Below are 22,973 nucleotides of genomic sequence, written 5' to 3' on the forward strand. Positions count from 1 at the left end.
AGGTAGACTCATCATTAACACGTTTGTGTGTGTGTGTGTGTGTGTGTGTGTGTGTGTGTGTGTGTGTGTGTGTGTGTGTGTGTGTGTGTGTGTGTGTGTGTGTGTGTGTGTGATCTAGACGTGCATCGTGACCCACGAGTCCAACGGTATCGACATCATCACGGCTCTGATCCTCAACGACATCAGCCCGTTGTGTCGTTACCAGATGGAGATGGTGCTGCAGCTGAAGGTGCGTTATCGTTCCAGCAGCTCTGGGATCAGTTTCACAGTGACACTTAGGGCGTTTTCACACATGTTTAGTGCGCACTCTAGTGCGCACCAAATGTTAAAATGATATATTGTTTCATTTTTTCAGTTAGTGCGGTTGCTTTCACACCAGCTTTTTGTCACTCGGGACCAAACTTGGAGAGTGTCATGTCTCCATGACTACCGGTTGGAATCTGGAAGCGCTGATTGATAAAACTTTCATGATGGAGACTCAAGTAGGGCCGGTTGTTAGTAGCTCTGGTCATTTATTTCTATATTGTTTGCATGTATAACTCTGTTTGGTACTTCCGGCTGGTTTCCGGTTGCGTTCACCCAGCTCGGTCCCGTTAGTTCCCGGTTAAACGTTAAACACGGGCGGACCTCTGCTGCTCGGTAACCATGGTAACCAGCTGCTCCGCGGACCCGAGGGACGGACCCGCCGACCTGTCCGGTGTCTGAGCGGACTCAGCGGACACGCAGCGACCGGCTGCCGCTGCTGCTGCCTCGTTTGTGGGGTCAGAGCTGCGTAGGACCGGAGCACCGGGTGGTCTCCCCGCTGCGTTCACCCGTTGTCAACGACTACGGGAGCCCTTTTAGCTCAATCGTGTTGAGTTCGCCTGGCAGTTGGGTCGCACCAGAGTGCGGTTGCTTTCACACATCAACTAGTGCGCACCAGAGTTTGGCTGGAGCCGAACCGAGACCACCTCCTCAGGCCGCACTAGTTTTGGTGCATTAGAGTGCGATGTGCTTTCACACTGACCCAAACTGGACCACATTTAGTGCGATCTAAATTTAGTGCGATCTAAATTTAGTGCGCACTAACACTGCAGGTGTGAAAGCACCCTTAGAGACTAGTCTGTGTCAGTGTTGGTTCAGTGGCATAGTTTAGTCTAATGCAGGTCAGAGTGTTTTAACTAAAAACATTAGGCATCATACTTCAAAGTCAGACGTCAAAAGTGGTTCCTCATTTGGCCATATTTTTATATTGAGAAAAGTCTTAATTTACCCATAATGCATTGCACCACTGTCAGGCTTAAAGGGATATTTCAACATTTTGGCAAATTCTCCTATTGCACCCTTGGTCTCTTCTTTTGCCATATAAATGTTAAGATTAGTTTATCTAACATTTTTAAAGTGAAAGCGGGTACTCTAATAGAGAGGGATTGAAACAAAAAGAGAAGCCTAGGTAGTAGGTTCATTTTTACCGTCTCTACCAATTAAAGACAGGGGTAGGAAGTATCCCTTTAAGAAATCCAAGAACTAAACTAAACTTAGTTTAGTTTAGTTCTTGGATTTATTTTCATTGATAGTATCAATGAAAATAAAGGTATTTATTAAAGACAGACATGCACATACAACTGTACTACTATGTTGTGTTTGTCAATGATGGAGCAATGGAGTCAATGAAGTGGCATTGTGTTCAATCCAGATGTTTTACCCCTGCTGTTGTCTCTCTGGTTGCTAGGACAACGCCTCAAAGCTGCTGCTGGCTCTGATGGAAAGTCGCCACGACAGCGAGAACGCCGAGAGGATCCTGTTCAACCTCCGACCGCGGGAGCTGGTCAGAGCATCTCCCTCCATCCTGTCCTCCATCACTTCACATCCCTCGTCTTTGTGTCTCTGTCTGTGATCTGTGTTAAAATGTATTGTAATTATGTGTGTATACAGATGGATGTGATAAAGAAGGCCTACCATCAGGAGAGTGAGTGTGAAGACGTGGAGGTTTCTCCTAGAGAAGTGGGACACAACATCTACATCCTGGCTCAACAGGTGACTGAACATGAGCTCTGTAGTGGCTCCGCCCCCTTTTGCTAACAGAGTTTTTAGAGTTCATAGAGATAAAAGATTCAAAACCACCTGGAGAAAAAAAAAATTGAATTCTTTGTGGTCTTGTGTGTGTTTGTTGTCAGTTGGCCAGGCACAACAAAATCCTGCAGAGCCTCTTGAAGCCACTGAAGAAGAATAAAGAGGGCGAGGAGGGAATCTCCTCCATGGTAACCACACATCCAGCAGCGACAGTGATGCAGTGATGGTGGAGCAGCCCTGCACAAGTCTAACGCTGATGTTTGTGTGTCTGCAGCTCAACCTCAACAACCGCCCCCTGTCCCAGATGTTGAAGTCAACAGCTCCAGCTGCCGTGGTAGAGCAGGATCCCCTCGAGTATTACGAACAGCTGACATCTCAGATAGAGGTACCGCTGCTGCTAATGCTAATGCTAAAAACAAGGCTGATATGTTGTCAAAACATGGAAGAAAATCTGTTTTAAGGGCAACATATTATGGAAATATCACTTTTTGAAGACTCTTTAATATGAAGAGCTCTTTTCCAAAACGCTATAAATCCATTTTACTAGTTTCGACGGTAATGATGTAGGCTACTAGTCTGTCCATGGTTACTTAACCAAAAGTCTCTTGTCATGTTAAACAAAGAGAACTATGGATTATGGAAGTTAAAATACAGACGTTATCATGACGTGAGCACATGTTGCTGTAAACAAAACTACGTCTTTACTGTAAAAACAAAAATCGATCGTTGATTCGGAGGACACCCGGCGTTACGGGGGGGGGGCTACGGTATGCGGGGGCTGTGGGGGTATACTTAACGGCACAGTGTCCACCACATAAACAGATAATTAACACAGAACCCAGAAACTACTGAATGAATGACTGAAAACAAACCTGGATTCAGAGCACCGCCATGTTGGACTGCATGGAGCGCTGCTCATAGAATTCTGAGGGAGGAGATGTCGCGTTTTGGCTAAAAATAGATTTGGCGCTTATCGCGGTTTGGAGGAGAACTGCATCTTGCGGTGCCTTTTAAACAGGGAAATGTAGCGATTTGACGTGATACGTTGATGGAGCAGTGAATAGGCTCAGTACACAGCAAAATGGCGTGACAAACTCTTTTTTTTTTTTAATTTGGCGTTTATCGCGTTTTTTTTCATTTTCAGGCTCCCTAGGTTGAAATCCATGTGTTTTTACGAGTTGTTCCCTCAGTTGTCTGACAATGATGTAACTAGTTTTTGACCCCACCCCTACCTGGTAACAGTAGAAGGGGCGGGGCAAGCAGTGGTTAATTTGCATTTAAAGGGACAGACACTGAAAGCAGCCGTTCTGAACAGGGCTGTTTAGAGAGGATGAAAAGAGCTGTGATGTTTGATCCTTGGGGGATTTTGATCAAAGCATGTCACAGACATGTCTTTAAGACACCTGGGAACTATTTTAATTTGTGGAAAAGTGGAAGAATATGTCTCCTTTAAGAGTTGTGTCACTGTAACGAGCCGTCTTTGTGCTCAGATTGTCCGTGATGACCGCAGCATGGAGCAGATCGTGTTTCCTGTCCATCCCATCTGTGAGTTTCTGACTGAGGAGTCAAAGACCAGAGTGTTCAACACCACAGAGCAGGACGAGCAGGGCTCAAAGGTCACGCACTTCTTTGAACAAACCTCCTTCCTGCATGGAGAGATGGAGTGGCAGAAGAAGCTGAGGAGTGAGGGAGCACACACACACACATCATAATGAAGATTTACAAAAATATTCTCTGGATGTTTTATAGATCAAATTATTTTATGTTTTGTGGAAAAAAAACACTTTTCTTTACCTCATGTGAATTTATAGATGACAGAAATGTGTGTGTGTGTGTAGGTATGCCGGTGTTGTACTGGTTCTCCAGGAGGATGAGTCTGTGGGGAACCATCTCCTTTAATCTGGCTGTCTTCATCAACCTCATCATCGCCTTCTTCTACCCCTATGACTCAGGACAAGGTACTACTGCAAGTATTAGTACTGCGTGTGTTACTGCTGCAGTAACTACAACTCCAAGTACTATTAGTACCACTGCTGATCCTACCATTAGTACTATTAACACTACCACATGCACTACTACTAATGCTGCAATTACTGTTATTACTACTGCAAGTACTGTTACTAATAATGCAAATAGCTTAAGCACTACTATTGCAAAGCTCTATTACCACTCCTCACTACCAGAGGTCAATTCTCAATTAGATTTAGAGGAACTAAGTTATGGAACAGTTTCTCCCATTTAGCAAAAATGTGTTCTTCTGTGAAATGTTTTAAAAAATGTTTAAAAGATCATTTAAAGCAGAAGTAAGCGATCCGGTCGTTTTGGCTAATGCTACGTTCCAGGCAGGCTTTTGAAACCGTAAGTTACAGCTTCAAGTCACGACTTACGACTTTGTAGCGTTCCAGGCAACCCACAACTCGCGTTTCTCCGACCTGTTGCCTGTGAAAGTCACTATAACGGCCACTCGTAACTTCCGACCCGTGAACTCGCACCAGATCGAACTGGTACGACTTCACAGGTCGGAAAAACACGAGTTACGGGTTGCCCTGAACGCACCATAACTTCTTGTCAGCCGATGGAGTTAGCAGCCCCCGCCCTCGTCATGGATCTATTGGTCCTCGTCCCTACGTCACCACATTCACGCGCATCCCTTGGCTGCACACACAGCCCTGCATGCCGTTCTCTCTCCTCATTGGATAAAAATTGTAGGATACAAGAAAAGTTTTCTCCTCGGCTCAGAGCAGAGCAGAGGGACTGACAGACCCGTGTTTCAGACCAAACACTCTATGTAAGTGATTGCTGTCAGAAGATAGAACTATTTAAGACTTATATTAACACAAAAATATCGCTTACTTCTGCTTTAACTGCTGCTTTATAATGTATTGTCTATGTAGGCATTTGTCTTGCTGTTCAATGATATATATATTCACTATACATTTTAATAGTGACTATTATTTCCATTAGTATTATTATTGCTCAATGCTCATGAGTTACAGTAATATCCACACACACATACACACACACACACACACTTGTATTTTCTGTTTTTTTTTTATTATTATTTTTGTTTTTTTTTCTATATTATTATTGTTAGTCACTATTATTTTTTTTGAATTTTTTCATGTTTTCTTGTGCTTTTGTACATTAAATTTTAACATTAATAGTTAAAAGGTGGAGGCTTCAGATAAGCCCACCGTGGTGTTTTGCCTCTCCCTGCACTGTTTCATTATTATCTATTATGTTGTATTCTTTTACATTGTGCAAAATAAAAGAAACTAAGAAACTAAAAAAAAAAAAAAAAAAAAAAAACACTACTCAAAGATACTATTAGTACTATTGCTGATACCATTACTAATCCTGCACATACTACTATTACAACTACTCAAATAACCATTAATAATGCTGAAATTACTATTACAACAACTGAAAGTACCATTACTAGTTCCACAAGTACTCTCAGTACTACTATAAATTCAGTTCTCATATATCCCTTGTCATTTTTATTCAAGCTGCATCTTTAAACCTGTGGCTGTAAAGTGGATTTTCATGGTCCTGTGCTCTCTCCCGCTGTAGGAGCGATAGACGACAATCTGCTGCTGATGCTCTTCTGGATCCTGACCGGTCTGTCGGTCCTGTGCCTGTTCTCTCAGCGTTACGGCCTCCAGCCTCTGAGCTTGGCTCTGATCCTCAGATCCATCTACCACCTCGGCATCGGCAACACCCTCATCCTGCTCGGCTCGCTCAACGTGAGAAACATTATGTCACTGAGAGCTATATTACGCATGGGTGAAAGTCTGGAAATGTGTCACTCTCTACTCTGAACAGCTATAAACATTACTATCCACCACTTTCCGGAGAATGACGCTGGGTGTCGCCATGACACTCCATTCCACCGTTACTGTATTGTTGATAGCATAGACTGGTTGATAGACATTGGCCGTGATGACTTTATTTATAATCATCACGTAATTTTAATGAGAACAATACGGACGAGTTTTTAGCTTTATGTCACATTTTCACGTCACTATATCACCGTTGCGACTACTCTGATGTTTATGAAGTCTATAAAACAAATTGTTGAACAAACATTTTAGATTAGCTGGGCTAACCATTAGCTGTTAGCCGTTAGCAGTGTCAATAAACAATAACTCAATAAACGGCCCATGAAAAAAATGTTTTTTCCAGCGGATATCCTAGTTCCAACATGACTGAGCTAACTGGAGTAGTTTCATGTCGTGTCCGACGGGGACAGCCCTCCATTCCGACAAAACCCCGCTATTACGATGAATGAAAGTCTATTGTCGGAAAGGCGGGGCTTCGGAAAGGCGGGGTGTAACCGTGTCCGACAACGGGAGGGTTTTAACAGCTGATGTCCTGATAGTTTGCTGCTGCTGTTAACTTAGCTGTCAGAAGCAGCAAAGCTAACAACTACGATAACCATGACTAATTACAAAAACGTGCACACAGAAATAGTAATGTTTGTTCAATAATTCGTTTTATAGACTTAAAGCAGAAGTAAGCGATCCGGTCGTTTTGGCTAATGCTGCGTTCCAGGCAGGCTTTTGAAACCGTAAATTACAGCTTCAAGTCACAACTTACGATTTTGTAGCGGCAACCAGGCAACCCACTCGTGTTTTTCCGACTCGTACCAGATCGAACTGGTATGACTTCACAGGTCGGAAAAACACGAGTTACGGGTTGCCTTGAACGCACCATAACAGTCCTCGTCCCTACGTCACCACATTCACGCGCATCCCTTGGATGCACACACAGCCCTGCATGCCGTTCTCTCTCCTCATTGGATAAAAACTGTAGGATACGAGAAAAGTTTTCTCCTCGGCTCAGAGCAGAGCAGAGGGACTGACAGACCCGTGTTTCGGTCCAAACACTCTATGTAAGTGATTGCTGTCGGAAGATATAACTATTTAAGACTTATATTAACACAAATATATCGCTTACTTCTGCTTTAACAAACATCAGATTTAGTCAAAACGGTTTTGGCAGCCCAGAGCCCCCACATTTGGTGCCTACACCGGTGGCTAACGCTACCAGTTAGCCGGCCCGCTCGCTAGAAACCGACTTCCGTTGTGGTGTGACGCAATGGATCATGGGAAAATAAAGTGGTGGATAGAAAAAGAAAATTCAATTCAAAACCTTTATTTATAACTCGGGGCCCATTGAGGGAGACCCTCATTTTCAAGTGCACAATAACAGAAATCACAAAAAGCAAGCAGAACAATTTACAATTAATCAGTCAAAGCAAGAACATGTCATCTCACACTGTTGGGAAACAAGGTGCTTAAATCCGTCTAGGGAAGGTGGAAAAGCCAACTTCAAAGGGCCGTGCAATGTGTTGCAAGATCGCACAGCGGCTACAGAAAAGGCAGTTTTGCCCAAGTCTGTTCGGCTGTAAGGCAGCTCCAGGAGAACTCGGTCATTGTGTCGGTTGGAATAATGATTAGCATGCGGGGCTAACAAAGAGGAGATGTAGTCTGGAGATTTACAGAGAAGTGCTTTAAAGATAAACAGTAGCCAGGGAGCCTCTCGCCTCATTGTAAGAGATGTCAGAGCAGTAGTGCAATACAGAAGACAATGATTGGTATTATAGCTGGCACTGGTAATGAATCTTAGTGCAGTATGGTAGAAGGAGTCCAAAGATTTCAGGGTTGATGCAGCTGCATGTCTGTAAATGACATCACCATAGCCGAGTGGAAAGAAGAGTTGCTTCCACAATCCTTTTCTAAAGAACATTGGGAAACAGGATTTATTTCTATACAAGAAGCCAACCTTCTGACGCAGCTTGCAGACAAGATTGTCAATGTGATGCTTAAAAGACAATTTATGGTCTATCCAGACACCCAAGTATTTGTACTCCAACACCCGGGAACCATTTAATGAGGAAATAGAAACATTATAAATTGGATATGAAAACTTTAGTAAAACCTCAGTGAGCTTGAGACTGATTAAGACTATTTTTCCAGTTATTATTTTCAGTCGAATGATCCAATATTGATTTTTTAAACTGTGAAATTAACATTTGTACCTGAGCTGAATAACTAATGTAGCGACAGTTTAATCATGATCCAGAGTGATGTGTTCATAATGTAGAATAAAGCATTTGCATTTCTATTTACTAGTTGATTAAATTAAAGGATACATGGTACTGAATCTACCTGTGTGACGTCCTGCTCGTCTCCATCACCTACTGTGTTTCTGTTCACCTGCAGCTGCTCAATAAGGTGGTGTTTGTTGTGAGCTTCGTGGGGAACAACGGGACCTTCATTATGGGCTATAAGGCCATGGTAATGGATGTGGAGTTCCTGTATCACCTGGCCTACGTCCTGACCTCCACACTGGGCCTCTGCGTCCACGAGCTCTTCTACAGCATCCTGGTGAACAACACACTCATCCTGACATCTGCTTATCCTTTTTTTTTTACTTAGAACACACATCAAGTATGTCTATCATCTTTGTGTGTGTGTGTGTGCAGCTGTTTGACCTGATCTACCGGGAGGAGACTCTCTTCAACGTAATAAAAAGTGTGACTCGTAATGGCCGCTCCATCCTGCTGACAGCGCTGCTCGCTCTCATCCTTGTATACCTCTTCTCCATTGTGGGCTTCCTGTGCCTGAAGGAGGACTTCATCATGGAGGTGGACCCTCTGCTGCAGCTCCCTGCAGGTATTAGTACGTCACACGTCACCAACCTGTTGTCTCACCACTTATTTTAGCTATGACTGGGACTTTGCTGTTCGCACATTAGTAGAACTGCCACCATTTAAAGCTCCATACAGTATAAAGGTAGATGTTTGTGTTAAAGCTCCATATGGTATAAAGGTAGATGTTTGTGTTAAAGCTCCATATGGTATAAAGGTAGATGTTTGTGTTAAAGCTCCATATGGTATAAAGGTAGATGTTTGTGTTTAAGCTCCATATGGTATAAAGGTAGATGTTTGTGTTAAAGCGATAGTTCAACATTTTGGCAAATTGGCCCATTGCCATAATCGCTATAGTCATAGCAGTAGGTTCGTTACCTTTATTTGTCGGTGAAAGCTATTTTTAGAACGGCGGAGCGGAGCCGCAAGCTGCTCAGAGCTACGCTACGGAGGCTCATGGGATTTCTTGGTTTCTCTCATCAAACTCATCAAATACACAATCCAACAACTTCAAAACGCTCTGGTAGACAAGTTGTGACCTGCACATTCACCACGCTATGAGATAATAACAGAACGTTACGAGATGGAGTTGTTTTAGAGGTAAATACAGAGACTGCTTGCTGAAAAACTGTCCCTGAAGGCAACACGCATCAGCAGTTTTGCATGAATTTACCTCTAAAACAGGTCAGATCTTGCTATGACTATAGCGATTATGGCAATGGGCCAATTTGCCAAAATGTTGAACTATCCCTTTAAAGCTCCATACAGTATAAAGGTAGATGTTTGTGTTAAAGCTCCATACAGTATAAAGGTAGATGTCCATGTGTAGTGTGATTATAAAGCAGCTTTAGGTTCTATAGTAATACTGTGAAAGTATCAAAGCCTCAGTCCACAGTTCAAGTTATAAAAAGGGCTAATAAGACAAAGATGGGGTTGCTGGGGGTCAAATGAAGTCATTGTATTGCTCATGGGTCTCATTCATGAAACGTGAGCAGCACGGATTTGCGTGTAAACCCTGAGCAGCGCAAATTTACGTGGATTTCCGCATTCATCAATCTTTTAGTAGTGCTGATTTTTTCGTAGCTACTCACAAAATCTACACCTGCTCCGGACTGTGTGTAGCGCTTGTGTAAATGTAGGAATGCAAATAAATACTGCTTGTCACTGTTGAAAATTACAATTTTAATCCGTATTACTCTCTCTAATGGGTCGTTCAGACCAAAAGCGTCAAAAGACGCTCTTGACGCTTTTCCGCGACGCTGGTGGTCTGAACACCCTGGCGTTTTGACGCGCGTCAAAGAAGTTGACGTCGGTTGTGGTTGGTTGAGTGGGGGACATCTACACTCTGATTGGTTGCCGCTGCTCCGCATCATCGCTCATTAGCATAAAGTTCAGGAGATTTCAACTTTCTCCTGACGCTCTCGCCGCCAAAACGCGACGCCAACGCCTTTGACGCTCTTCAACCAGGGCTGGACTGGGACAAAAATTCAGCCCGGGCATTTTCTGTCCAGACCGGCCCACTAGGCTACTGATCAGCGGACACAGCGTAGAAGTCCACAAATCTTGCGGCGTCTTCTCTAACGTATACTACAAAGGAGTTCAGTTTTATTCATATCCCGAGGGAAATTGGATTTGCAGCAAGCATTACAGACACAAGACAAAGGAGAGTCATATTCCTTGATAGCAGTTAACAAATAAAACACGTAGCTATGAACTCAAGGACTAAAATTGATCAATCAATAAATCTTTATTCATTAGTGTCAAATCACAACAGAAATTATGTCATGACTAGAGGTGGGCGCTACCTCAATTGGGTGAAGGGGAGGGGGGGGGGGGCAAAGAGAGACGGGGAGATAAGGACAAACAGGGACAATAATAACAAAATATCCTGACAAATAATCTAAATAGAAACATATTACAGACAGTAGCAGCATTAGAGCTGGAACTCACTTGTATTAAAGCTGACTCAGTCATTATGAAACCATAGAGAATTGAAAAAAAAGTCTAAGAATTACAGGTCTGAGTATGCATTCTCTTATGTGTATGTGCACAAGTATGTATTGCCCTACTTCCTCGTCCGCAGCCAGCCAGCTCCACTCCTCACCAAATGTGTGACCTGCAAGTAAAAAGCAAACAGAACTTGTACTCAGCATCTGTGTACTGACAAGTATATGTAGCCAAGTATACTTTTTGTGCAAACTGCAAAACCTTTTAACCTGCAAAAGCATGTCACATGCTCAAAACCAAGTATTCGTATCAATGAAAGTGTGTGTATCATAAACAAAAAGTCCTGTCACCATCATTTATGAACAAGATAGTCAAATGGCTTTGTCGTGTTTTCATTAGGACATTTTAGTGTTTTCCAGCACAGCCATTAGAGAAGTAGAGTAAAAGTAACACATTTACACTCAAATTATACCTATTACTCAGTAAACTATAAATTAATTGAAAGATTACAATAAACTTAATGGTAAATATTGTTAAACTATTATGTATTTTGTGCTAAAATTCAAGTTATCTCAGCTTCCACGTGAATGTTTACTGTTGCTACGGCAACAAGAGACTGCTGACGTTAGCTAGCTTAGCTAAATCATCTGAACCCATAATATCACAATTCGGCATATTTAAACAAAACCAACCACAACTACCAACAGTCACAGCCCTTGCACTCTGGGCTAATATGTTACCACATGTTAATTTTTTAGTTAGAAAAATAACGGCTTAATCCCTGAGGAGCTAAAGTTACGTTAGCTGCAGCTGCATTCACCAGCAGCCTATGCAGTTATCACCATCACATTCAATGTAAAAACGTTTTTTACTTTGTTTTGGACATGTCTCAGAAGTGTAGCCAGCCCCAGGCTAATGTTACTTACCATGTCTGCCTCCACTCGCTCATCATCGTCGGGTCCTCCTCGCTCGTCTCCCGGCGCAGCAGCACCTGTGGCTGCTGGGGGGTGGGGGGGTGGCGGTGGTGATCCCCAGCACTAAAGATCCGTCAATTTAGCAGCCTCCACTACTCCAGAGACTCCGGCTTTTTAATCGCTGTTTCTCAGCGCCACCCGGGCGTTTCTTACACTAAATACATTTTCAAGTTAGGGAACAGCTTTGAAGACGTTCACTCTTTAACTGGCTCAGCAGCAGCAGCAGCCCGTCCACCGGCCCATTGAGGTCCCGCCCCACCCTTGTTCGTGTAGTGATTGACAGCACTGTCAGGGCTCTCTGAGCCTGTCAGCCCATGATTGATTGACAATGACAAACAATAGACCAATAATATGTGTCGATGCTGGCACACACGGCTAGCCCTCTGTAGCCTGGCCCAATTGGAAAGAATTTAGAAAAAAAAAAAAAAAAAAAACACAGCGGACCGGCCAGGCCGGCCCACATTGGGTCAACGGCCCACCGGGCATTGCCCGGTATGCCCGATGGCCAGTCCAGCCCTGTCTTCAACGCTCCTCGACGCTGGTTCTCATTGAAAATGAATGACTTCCGGCCACCGCGACGCTCTCGACGCTTTCGGTCTGAACGCACAGTAATGTTCAAAATACGCCGACGCCTTTGAAACACGTAATTTAAACATGACAAACAATTAGAAATATTTGGAGAGAGAGACGTTTTAGGGATCGGACATGCACAAACACGTCAAGGCTCCATCTTATGATGATGATAATATGATATAAAACCGGAAAAAACTTTTTTGTGTTGCTACAGTATACGCTCGGTGGGCGCACACTTCACTCTGCGCAGCAGCGCAGTCGGCACCGGTTTGGATGGAGCTGTGACAGATGGCTGGTGCTTCTGTAACAATATTAACCTGCCCATATAACTTCATGTGCTGATAGAACCATGCTCCTCTACAGCTGAGGCTGTGAAGAGCCTCCCCTTCCCGTCGCTGCTGTAGCTCTGTAGTTGTGTGTATTTTTTTTTTTTTTTTTTTTTTAAGTTTCATATCTAACTATTCTGGCTTTACTTCTTAAACGGTTCTTTAATAAACCAAGGATAGGCTACTTAATTCACTAAATCTGTTTCTTCCCTCCACGCCTTTGACCTGTCCCAGTCACACCACTAGGCCTACTAACAGAAAATAATTACATATTTTTTCTGGACTCCACTTCACCCAAAATGACTTCGATCCGTGATCTATCTTTTTTTATCTCTCTCCCTCTTTCCTCGTTTGCGTCATGGCTGCAGGTGAGCGGGATGCACCTACCTCCTAATATGGTGGTCAGGATCTCCTTATATGGCTATTCATGTATGGAGATCTATGCTAATTGCTGATCACCGGGGCGTGTTGTTAGTTTACGATGGGTTGGCATTCATGAAGTTACACACGTGTTTACGATCAAATCTGAGTTTCCCGCACCGTTCATGAATCCGGAGTAGAGTTTTAGTAGAGTGAGCTTTTATGTGCAAATCTACACACAGATTTACTCACGTTTCATGAATGAGACCCATTGTGTGTGTGTGTGTCTTCAGCTCCTCAAAATGAAGCCTCTCAGGATTTCCTCAAATCGTGCTCTGCAGATGGAGTCAGCTGCACCATGGAGACCAGCGCTGGTGCTGAAGAGGAGGAGGAAGGTGAGAGTCGGGGTATCAGTGCAGCTGCTGTTCTCTCAGCGGCATATACTAATAATGATGATGATGATGATGATGATGATGATGATGATGATGATGATGATGATGATGATGATGATGATGATGATGATGATGATGATGGAATGCTTAGTGGTCAAGTAGTTAGAGCACATCCCATATGGGCTTAGGCATAAAATGACCCAAAAATAACTCTTTAAATAAAACAACTTTGTCAATATCAGAGATAACAAAGTGGTTTCACATGGATAAAAACAAACAATTCCATACAGAAAATACTGAATATTAAAATATGAATGAAATAGAGAAATTAAATACTTAAAGGTACATTGTGTAAGTTCTCCTGTTATCTATTCATGAAAATCGATTATTTCGTTCAAAAGTCTGTTTTTCATAAATCAGTAATCCCCCCCATCAACAAAGTGAAGTGTTCCTTTCAGCTCTGAATGAGTCGTTCATATCATTCATATCTCCATGGAGCGGGTAAGCTCGGTGCTGCTGCCATGTGGTGTCTCCATGTTTTTACGTTCAGTGGCAGCGTGACGGTAGGAAACCACGGAAACTCAGCGGAGACACCGGAGCTGTCGGCTCAGGTGGAGGTGGCGTCTGTGTAAAGTCACCGCGGTAACGCAGTGAGGAGGAATGGAGCGTTACACTGATGCTGCATTCAGGGGCAGTCGGAAAAACGGCCGTCGGTAACAAACCAGATGTCATTTTAGTCACAGAAGTCCAGAGAAAGATGGTAAAACGTGGGTCAGGTAAACAATACGACATCACCATGACAACATATTGTCACGTGTATTGTTCTACCTCGTGTTGACGGACCACTTGTGAATGCAGCATGAAAAATACGACTGAGTTGCTTGCGATCTACAACTGCACCAATAGATGGGAGTAATTCTTACACAATATACCTTTAAGCTAAAGCTTTGTGAAAAAAAATCTCTGGTTTTGTTAGTTGAACTTCTTTGGGCAGGTTTTTCTGAGAACTGTGTTTTCCAGACAGCTAAAGACCAACAACCAAAGTCTGAAATCTTGACATAAGAACCATCAGCAAGTTCTTGTCAAAGAGCCTCACACATTAATTCAGAGTGATGTGATATACTGTAGAAGTCCTGAGCAGAATCTTAAATTCAAGTCTAACTGGTATCCATTGTCTTGGGGGTGTGAGAATTCATTGTGTTGTATTTGTTGTCTATGACTGTGATCATGAGGTAATGTGTAATGGTGAGGAAATGAAACATGCAGGATGGTTTCTGTGTCTATAAAGCTCAACCATGACTGATCTTTAAGTGACAGAGGAAGGACTGCAGTCACAACAGTGTGTGTGTGTGTGTGTGTGTGTGTGTGTGTGTGTGTGTGTGTGTGTGTGTGTGTGTGTGTGTGTGTGTGTGTGTGTGTGTGTGTGTGTGTGTGTGTGTGTGTGTGTTTCAGAGGGGGCCAACTCGGAGCGAGCATGTGACACTCTGTTGATGTGTATTGTGACTGTGTTGAACCACGGACTGAGGAACGGAGGAGGAGTCGGAGACGTTCTCCGTAAACCATCCAAGAACGTGAGGATCCTGCTTAACATTACACACACCTCAACACACACACCTACACACACACCTTCAATTACTATTTACTTGTATCTGTGGCCCAACAATTGTAATTTAGTGACACAAAGCTTCAACATTGAAATGCTGCTCCACACTAATATATCGCAAAAGATCCAATAATACCATACATACTGGGAGCGATTGAAGATGCCTTTGATATTGTCACGTTTCGGGACAAAACTAGACCCAAATGCCGATGCAACAGACCACAGGGTGATGGGCAACATAAGGTAGTTTATTGAAAAAGGGGCAAATGAAAAGAGTCTTTGAACAGAAAGAAAACCACGTACCAATAAAAGGTCTTCGGGTTTATTGTTCAAGACAACTCAGAACTCAGGTTTTTCTTTGCCTCGTAAACCAGCCTCTCTCGGAAATGCATTTCATTTCATTTTACAGGGAGAGTCTGGCCTCATTCCCCCTGTAAGCGTTTGGGGTGGGCGGGAGCTGGGCGGGAGTAGTAGCGTTGACAGACAACCCCATTCAGCCAATCAGCGTTTCAAAATAAGTGACGTCATCCAAATGCGCTAGCTTCTCTGCTATGGCCATGGATGTATTAGCACTAGCATTAGTAACCGCGAGCAAACTACTAGAAAAACATTATGGCCGAATCCAATATAAATTATTTTTGCCGTCTCTGCAATGAAAACTGTCGTAAAGACGGCCGTCTAACACACACTAAGAAGATTTATCAACGTGAAGGACCTGACAATCAAAGTATATTTCTTCGTCTGGCATCATATGGACTACGCTTGCAGTCACAGGACTTTTTTTTAGACTTTTTTTAGACTTTATTTATTTGCACATATAAAATAAAACAAAACATTTACTTATCTCTCTTACTATAGTAAGAAAGATACGAAAAAGAAATGTGTAGGTGAGGTCTGAAACCCGAAAAGGCTTATAACATGACCTCACCTTGATCTAACAAATAATTGAAGCACAGTAAAGAAATAATAATCACATACCTTGTTCAAGGTATAGAAATAACAAAATAAAAAAAATATTGATGATGATAACAACAACACTAAATAAATAAATGAAAAGAGGTGAGAAAAAAAGTGAGACAAAAGAAGAGAACTGGTACAGATGAATTAAGTTCAAGTAAACACTAAAAAGGGAAAAGAAAAGAAAAACTAAAAAAACATGGGGCGCTAGGAAAGCAGAATTAAAAAGTCAAGGAGGAGGAAATCCATTCGTATTTGCAAGAAGTGTTTCATACAAGTTAAAACAATGGAGGCATCGTTATCAACACTCTAAATGGAAACTATCCAAAGAAACTCCTTCCGAACCGGCTGCAACAAGTACACCCAAAACCACACCACCCCAAACAGACTCAGAGAAACGACCGAGATAATCGCCTTCTAAAACAGTCAACGCCACTCAAAACCCCTGGAAAAGTCACAAGACAAAGTGTGGTGGAGGTAGTGTAGTGACGTTATCATCCAGGGCTTTGCACCAGTCGGTCCCTGATTGGCCAACGTGTGGTGCCAATCACAGAAATCTGAGCGGCGATGCTGATTGGCTCAGCCTTCTGAGGGTTTCAGGCCATGAATGAGGCCAGACTCTCCCTGTGAAATGAAATGAAATGAAATGCATTTCTGGGAGAGGCTGGTTTACAAGGCTAGGTTTTTCTGACCTCTTACTTGAAAAAGTGCAATTGAACGCCACCTCATGTTGGAGCAAAAGTAGGAGAAAAAAAAATCTAACCCGACTTCTCTGAGAATCAGTTGTCTGACTGACGTCATACAGCAATCTGCACCCGCGCAGAAAACACAGCGTCGTTACAAACATTATGAATTATACAATATTGACTTGCCCTTACAGATTGCCTGCTGGTTTTGTGGAACACAGTAAATTCATGTTGTTATTTCTCTGTTATTTGTGTTCATGTGCTTAGTGTAAGCGCGGAAGTGTGTCCCATTTCTCCAACGACCAATAGTGCCACCAAATAAATTTCAATAAAATGAATTTGACTTTCTATCTCATAATTATGACTTTTTAATCTCATATTTTATATTCTTTTATCTCATATTTTTCAATTTCAGTGTTGTTGTCTTTAGGCTACGTTTACTTGTACATCTGATCATTCTTGACCTGTTATCACATAATTATTATGTGAATATTTTTCATCACACTCTGTGTTTTTCTTTTATTACGGAGTTGGGCTTGAATCTTGCACATTTTTGGAGTAGATGAGACTGTGATCCAGTAGCACTGTTTATTAAAACTGTTGCCGTGCTACAGTATGTGTGTCGGACTTGTAGTGTGCACAATGGCACTCAGATGACAGGCTGCACTTGTCAAGTATGTCCCAATTGCTATCCCCGCGCGCTTGAACACTTAACACATGCTTGCACACTATGCAAATGTACGTTCCACCAGCAAAACATCACCACAGTGTGTGCGTAACCAAGCGCACTCAGCCAAGTGTGGAGAAATGGGACAGGGCCTCAGATTTCTGACTTCAAAGCATTTAGACGCACCACATCAGAGTAACCAAAAACATGGCCGACCGCCACAAACTTTCCAGTTCTTCACATAAGGCATTCAAACATGACAATGGGCACAAAAATAAGCATTTTAAAATAATGAAACAGATCATTTAAAATCGAAGAGAAATAACAACATGAATGTATTGTGTTCCACAATATCAGTAGGTAATCTGTACTAAGTAGAAGTTATAAATATTGTATTGTAACAATTTCCCTTACAATAAGGATAAGGGGAACTGGCACAACGCTGACACTGCTGCAGGTGGACTGGCTCGCACTACTGGTGTGTCCAGGGAAACAATAAACAAAGTCGCTACTTCTAGTCTAGTCTGTAGACCTCTGTATTTCATGGAACTCAAAACGCGCCCATCACGGGAGGCGTATAACAAACACATGAGTGCGTGTGTGTGCGCGAGCGCACAGTCAATGCCCGTGCAGGTGTGTACAGTATGTGTGTTGGCGCCCTCGGTCCCCACATAATGGACACAGAAAAAAAACACATTTATGTGTGTGTGTGTGTACCTGTGTGTATAGGAGCCACTGTTTCCAGCCCGGGTTGTGTACGACCTGTTGTTCTACTTCATCGTCATCATCATCGTCCTCAACCTGATCTTCGGCGTCATCATCGACACGTTCGCCGACCTGAGGAGCGAGAAGCAGAAGAAGGAGGAGGTCCTGAAGACCACGTGTTTCATCTGTGGTGGGTGGAGGCGGACAGCTGTGTGATGGACAGCAGGGGGACACTGGGGACACTGTGCGCTGTGATCCGCAGCTGCCACGCGTCCCTTTCTCACACTGACGGAGTTTTGTGCGTCTTTACAGGGCTGGAGAGAGACAAGTTCGACAATAAGACGGTGTCGTTTGAAGAGCACATCAAAATGGAGCACAACATCTGGAACTACCTGTACTTCATCGTTCTGGTGCGTGAGAAAAACAAGACGGACTACACCGGACCGGAGAGCTACGTCGCACACATGATCAAGGTAGAACACACACACAGCTAATGGAAATAGTATAAATGGAAACAAAATGCAAAGTTTTAATTTAGCATTTTAACATATGAACCATAATGCTAAGTTTTAACGAGAAAAAGGAAGTATGTGTATCGGATGTCCCTGGGTGTGCCACAGTCACAAGGGACCAGTAAGGTGAAGTGATGGTAGTGTGGCGGGTAGCGGTACTGGAAGTAAACTCACTCACCCATAAAAGACGTGCTAACCCGCCTGCCAAGCGGTTGTCAACCCCGTGACCCGGATGTGACCCGGATTTTGTGACTCAAATATGGCGGCCTGAACAGCACCATGTTGGATTTACCGGCTGAGAACCCGCCCACTGGTCTCGAAGCAGCTGTCCACGGACCGCTCCGGACCTGTCACTCAACGTTTCCACACCCTAATTGGCGAGAATTCTAAACCTAATAACAGTAAAACGGCAGAGTTAAAGGTCCCATATTATGCAAAATGCACTTTAGAGCGGTTTTCTATCAATAATATGCATCCCCGGCCTGTCTACAATCCCCCCTGGTATGGAAAAAGTTCATCCTCTCCCTTTTTTGCTTTCTCTGTCTTTAGAAAATGTGTGCTTAAACAGGCCAGTTGAAGATCTGTCTGTCGGTGACGTCACCGACAGACTCGACGCCACCCCCTAGGTTGGTGGCACCGCCCCAGGTGAAGGTTTGCCACGCCTGAAGAAATTTTCTAAACCGTGCCATTTTTTTCCCCACTTGTTAACGTAGCTGTGGTTAAACAATGGCGAATGTACGACCTGGAAGAAGCGGTTGCTCTGTTGTTGGCTGCACATACAGCGCCAAAGTCATCAGATATCACCACATTTCAATCAATAAATGTTTTAAAATGAACAACTAGGCAAGTCTGGTCGCTTTTCCGCTGTCGCCGCCCCCCCCGCTTTATTTACGTAAATGTGGTGATTTCAGTACAGCCCAGCTCCTCCTCACTTTTCATTTAAACAAACTAATGCCACTGCCACAGTTGTAAAATTTCATCAATGAGACCAGCATTTAATCTCCTAAAAATAATTTAACCAGCCAGCGGTAAACCTCTAAAAGCGTGCGGATACGTTACTTGGCTGGTTTTCTCCTCCGGGAGGAGGAGATGTCCGTGCCGGCAGATCAGCTCAGTAGAGCGGCTGCTGCTGCTGCAGACAGCCGCTGCCACGGTGCCCGGTCGGGGCTCACACAGACTCTGCACTTCTCCCAGGACAGACATCGGAGCAAACTGACCACAGACTCTGGATTAAACTTTCTCGCATGAAAAAATATTAAAACTGTGATGTGTTAACAGTGCTAAAGCCTGAATTAAAACAGGGTTTTAGCAGCTTCTATGGCTGTTCGTTTGCCGCGAAACGGCGACAGCCTTAGTTGTGATACTGGCTGTGTGTGTTTTGAACGTTGTTTCAAGCCTAGTTTGGGACTATTGTGAGCTACATGAACCACGAGACCGCACTGGCGGCGACGTCAAGAGCTGTCGCCACGCTGTTATATCAATCGCTCTGGCCATAGTGATACATCCACCCATAAACATTAGCCCATGCTACCGTTAGCCACATCCTGTCCCTGAGGCAGAATCTTTCCTACTATGGCCACGCAAAGACCCGCCTTACTAGGCCTCTGATTGGCTGACAGGGGCAAGGCAAGGCTGTGACAGACGGAGCTCATTAACATTTAAAGGTACAGGCACAGAAACAGCTTGTTCTCAGCAGAGCTCATTTGAGCGACTTTGAGACAGCTGCCAGATCAGGACCACGGATCAGTTTGGGGCAATACATATCGAATACAGTTTAGTTGGACGTCTGACAGCTGAGTGAAATTGATTAAAAAGAGCAAAAAAAATTCACCCCCCTCAGAGTGTGTGGGGGGGTAGAAACTATCGATTGAGACCAAAAAAGGCCAGGCTTTGATCATGTTTATTGAGGATGTAAAGTCGGCTATTTTAACATGGGGGTCTATGGAGAATGCTCCCTTCTGGTACCAGCCCCCAGAGGAAGCCGAAGGGATTGCAGTTTTTTGAACGCAGAAGTGAGCTTCACTTCTCAGACCAACAACTCCCACCTTGGTTTAGGGGGGTGAGTGTAACGGAGGTCCGCGGGTGTGCCACAGTCACGAGGGACCAGTAAGGTGAAGTGATGGTAGTGTGGCGGGTAGCGGTACTGAAGTTAAACTCACTCATCCATAAAAGACGTGCTAACCCGCCTGCCAAGCGGTTGTCAAGCTCTTGGCAAAACGGTTAGCATCGTCGCCTGCGGTGCGGGAGACTGCGAGTTTGATCCTCGCCTAGGGCAAGTCCGAACCAACAACATCGGTCACATATGATCACATAACACCTTAGTCTTTACACTGGCTCCCTGTACATTTTAGAATTGATTTTAAAATGTTAACCCTGGTTTTTAAGGCCCTGCATGATCTGGCACCTCAGGATCTGTCAGAACTTGTGTGAATGTGCTCTATATGTTTTATGTTTTTACCTGCCTGCAATGCAAATGTCCCTCTGAGGACAATAAAGTTGAAGTTGAGACATGCTTTTATATCATGAGCCAGGTAGACCCCTTAGGTCATCAGCAGCAGGCCTTCTGACTGTTCCCAGGGTCAGCATGAAAACTGCTGAGGCTGCCTTTAGTTACGATGCCCCAAGATGATGGAACAGCCTCCCCTTCCACATCAGATGCACCCAACATTATTATCTTCTAAGAAAGATCTGAAAACATTCCTTTTTAGCTATGCCTTTCAGTAGTCTGGTATTATGCTTTTATAGTGTTTTTAATTTATTTTATTCTTACTTTTATTTAATTATTTATTATATTGATTGTTATAACTGTGTTTATTGTTTTAACTGTGTTTTGTTTTAATTTAATATTATTTTATTAATTTTGATTTTTGGTGGCCTATTACTGTTTTTATAGTTTTAACTGCCTTGTGGAATGTTCTGTGAAGCACATTGTGCTTCCACATGGAATGAAATATGCTGTGATGTGATCCAGACTAACACACACCTGAACATGTTTCAGAACAACAACCTGGACTGGTTTCCACGGATGCAGGCCATGTCTCTGGTTGTAACCGACGGCGATGGGGAGCAGAACGAGATGAGGATGTTACAGGACAAACTGGTATCAACGATGAAAGTGGTGACAACCCTGACCACTCAGCTGACTGAGCTGAAAGAGCAGGTACACACACACACACACACACACACACACACACACACACACACACACACACACACACACACACACACACACACACACACAAACACACCTGTTTAAATGTATATTTAAAGATCAAAGTTAAATACAAGACATAGAGAATAACTGTTGACCAATACCAGTGTATTTACAAGTGTCTACTCTGCTATATGACGCTTTAGTGACACATTGTGACACATTGTCTTAAAGTCCTTGTGTGTTATGCCTCTGTGCTGAGAAAACACAGTGATTAGTGTTAATAATAACATCACAAAATATATGATATATTATTATATATTTATCTTTTTTTAATTTATATTATTCGCCCTATTAAGATTAATAAACTGGGGTGCCGTATAGCCCAGTGGGTTGAGCAGAGGCTGCAGTCCTCACTGCAGGTGGTTCGATTCCCGAATCCGATGGCCCTTTGCTGCATGTCATTTCCCCTCTTTCTGCCTCCCTCGTTTCCTGTCTCTCTCTATCAATTAAAGGAAAAAAGCCCCAAAAAATACTTGGAAAAAAAAGATTAATAAATTACAGCTATTGCATCTAAATTAAAAATAAAGCCTATAAGGTGACTAAATCCAATCAGGCTGTCACTAATTCTAGGTATTGGGATAGAGCCCCTGTATACCTGAAGAGGAAACCCCACCTGTTCACTAGGAGGTAGGGTGACCAGACGTACTGAATCCTGCCCTAATTGTCCCGAAAATGACACTAGAGCAGAGTCTGGAGTGGTAACTGCCTGATAAAAAATTAAAAAAGGATCATGATGGTTGAGTCGTCCTGCAGCCGGTCGCTACAGCTGTTCCTACATGAATTATGGCTGTTTTAGTTGGCAGTTAGCAGTTGCCCAAATTGATAATAATAATTTTCGGTAACACTTTATAATAAGTAGTACACACTATTAAGCATTAGTTAATTATTAAATACTGAATTAATCATTTATAACATACTCATTAGTATGTAGTTAATAAACACAGATAAAATGTTTTACTCATCATTGATAAGCACCAACTGTGTTTATAAACTACATACTAATGAGTATTAATGCGTTATAAATGAAGAATTCAGTATTTATTGTTGTACAACAGTTAGTGCTTTTATTTATTTATCTCATCACAGTGAAAAACAACAAAACTAAACAACATGTCCCACTAGGGTGACCAGATGAGAGTCCCCCCCCCCAAAAAAAAAACTTTGCTAAATGCTTTTTTTTTGCAAGATCTCATAAGGTAGGGTGACCATATATTGATTTCCAAAAAAGAGGACAGCTGACCGGGTGGGGGGGACAGAGACAGACATAGCTTGTTGTTGTTTCACATTGGTGTTGCAGTTTGTTTTAAAAAAAAAAGAAATTATGACATGTTTACAGCAGATGCATTGGCT

The 22,973-nt window shown here is 43.0% G+C and overlaps 1 protein-coding gene across 1 annotated transcript in view; it reads left to right on the top strand.

The window, feature by feature from the left end:
• itpr3 (inositol 1,4,5-trisphosphate receptor, type 3) overlaps positions 1–22,973 on the top strand; it is a gene marked incomplete at its 5' end in the record, with an annotated part of 188,451 nt that overhangs the window by 164,285 nt on the left and 1,193 nt on the right. The window contains 15 exons of the mRNA XM_083975602.1: positions 119–229; positions 1,712–1,807; positions 1,915–2,016; positions 2,157–2,240; positions 2,327–2,437; positions 3,543–3,735; positions 3,891–4,010; positions 5,626–5,798; positions 8,280–8,444; positions 8,543–8,732; positions 13,181–13,282; positions 14,732–14,850; positions 17,922–18,087; positions 18,210–18,370; positions 21,408–21,569. Of these exons, the coding sequence (XP_083831728.1) occupies positions 119–229; positions 1,712–1,807; positions 1,915–2,016; positions 2,157–2,240; positions 2,327–2,437; positions 3,543–3,735; positions 3,891–4,010; positions 5,626–5,798; positions 8,280–8,444; positions 8,543–8,732; positions 13,181–13,282; positions 14,732–14,850; positions 17,922–18,087; positions 18,210–18,370; positions 21,408–21,569 (2,055 nt within the window). The remainder of the gene's footprint in view (positions 1–118; positions 230–1,711; positions 1,808–1,914; positions 2,017–2,156; positions 2,241–2,326; positions 2,438–3,542; positions 3,736–3,890; positions 4,011–5,625; positions 5,799–8,279; positions 8,445–8,542; positions 8,733–13,180; positions 13,283–14,731; positions 14,851–17,921; positions 18,088–18,209; positions 18,371–21,407; positions 21,570–22,973) is intronic.

The sequence above is a fragment of the Trachurus trachurus genome (assembly GCF_905171665.1).
Source record: "Trachurus trachurus genome assembly, chromosome: 7".
Taxonomy (NCBI): domain Eukaryota; kingdom Metazoa; phylum Chordata; class Actinopteri; order Carangiformes; family Carangidae; genus Trachurus; species Trachurus trachurus.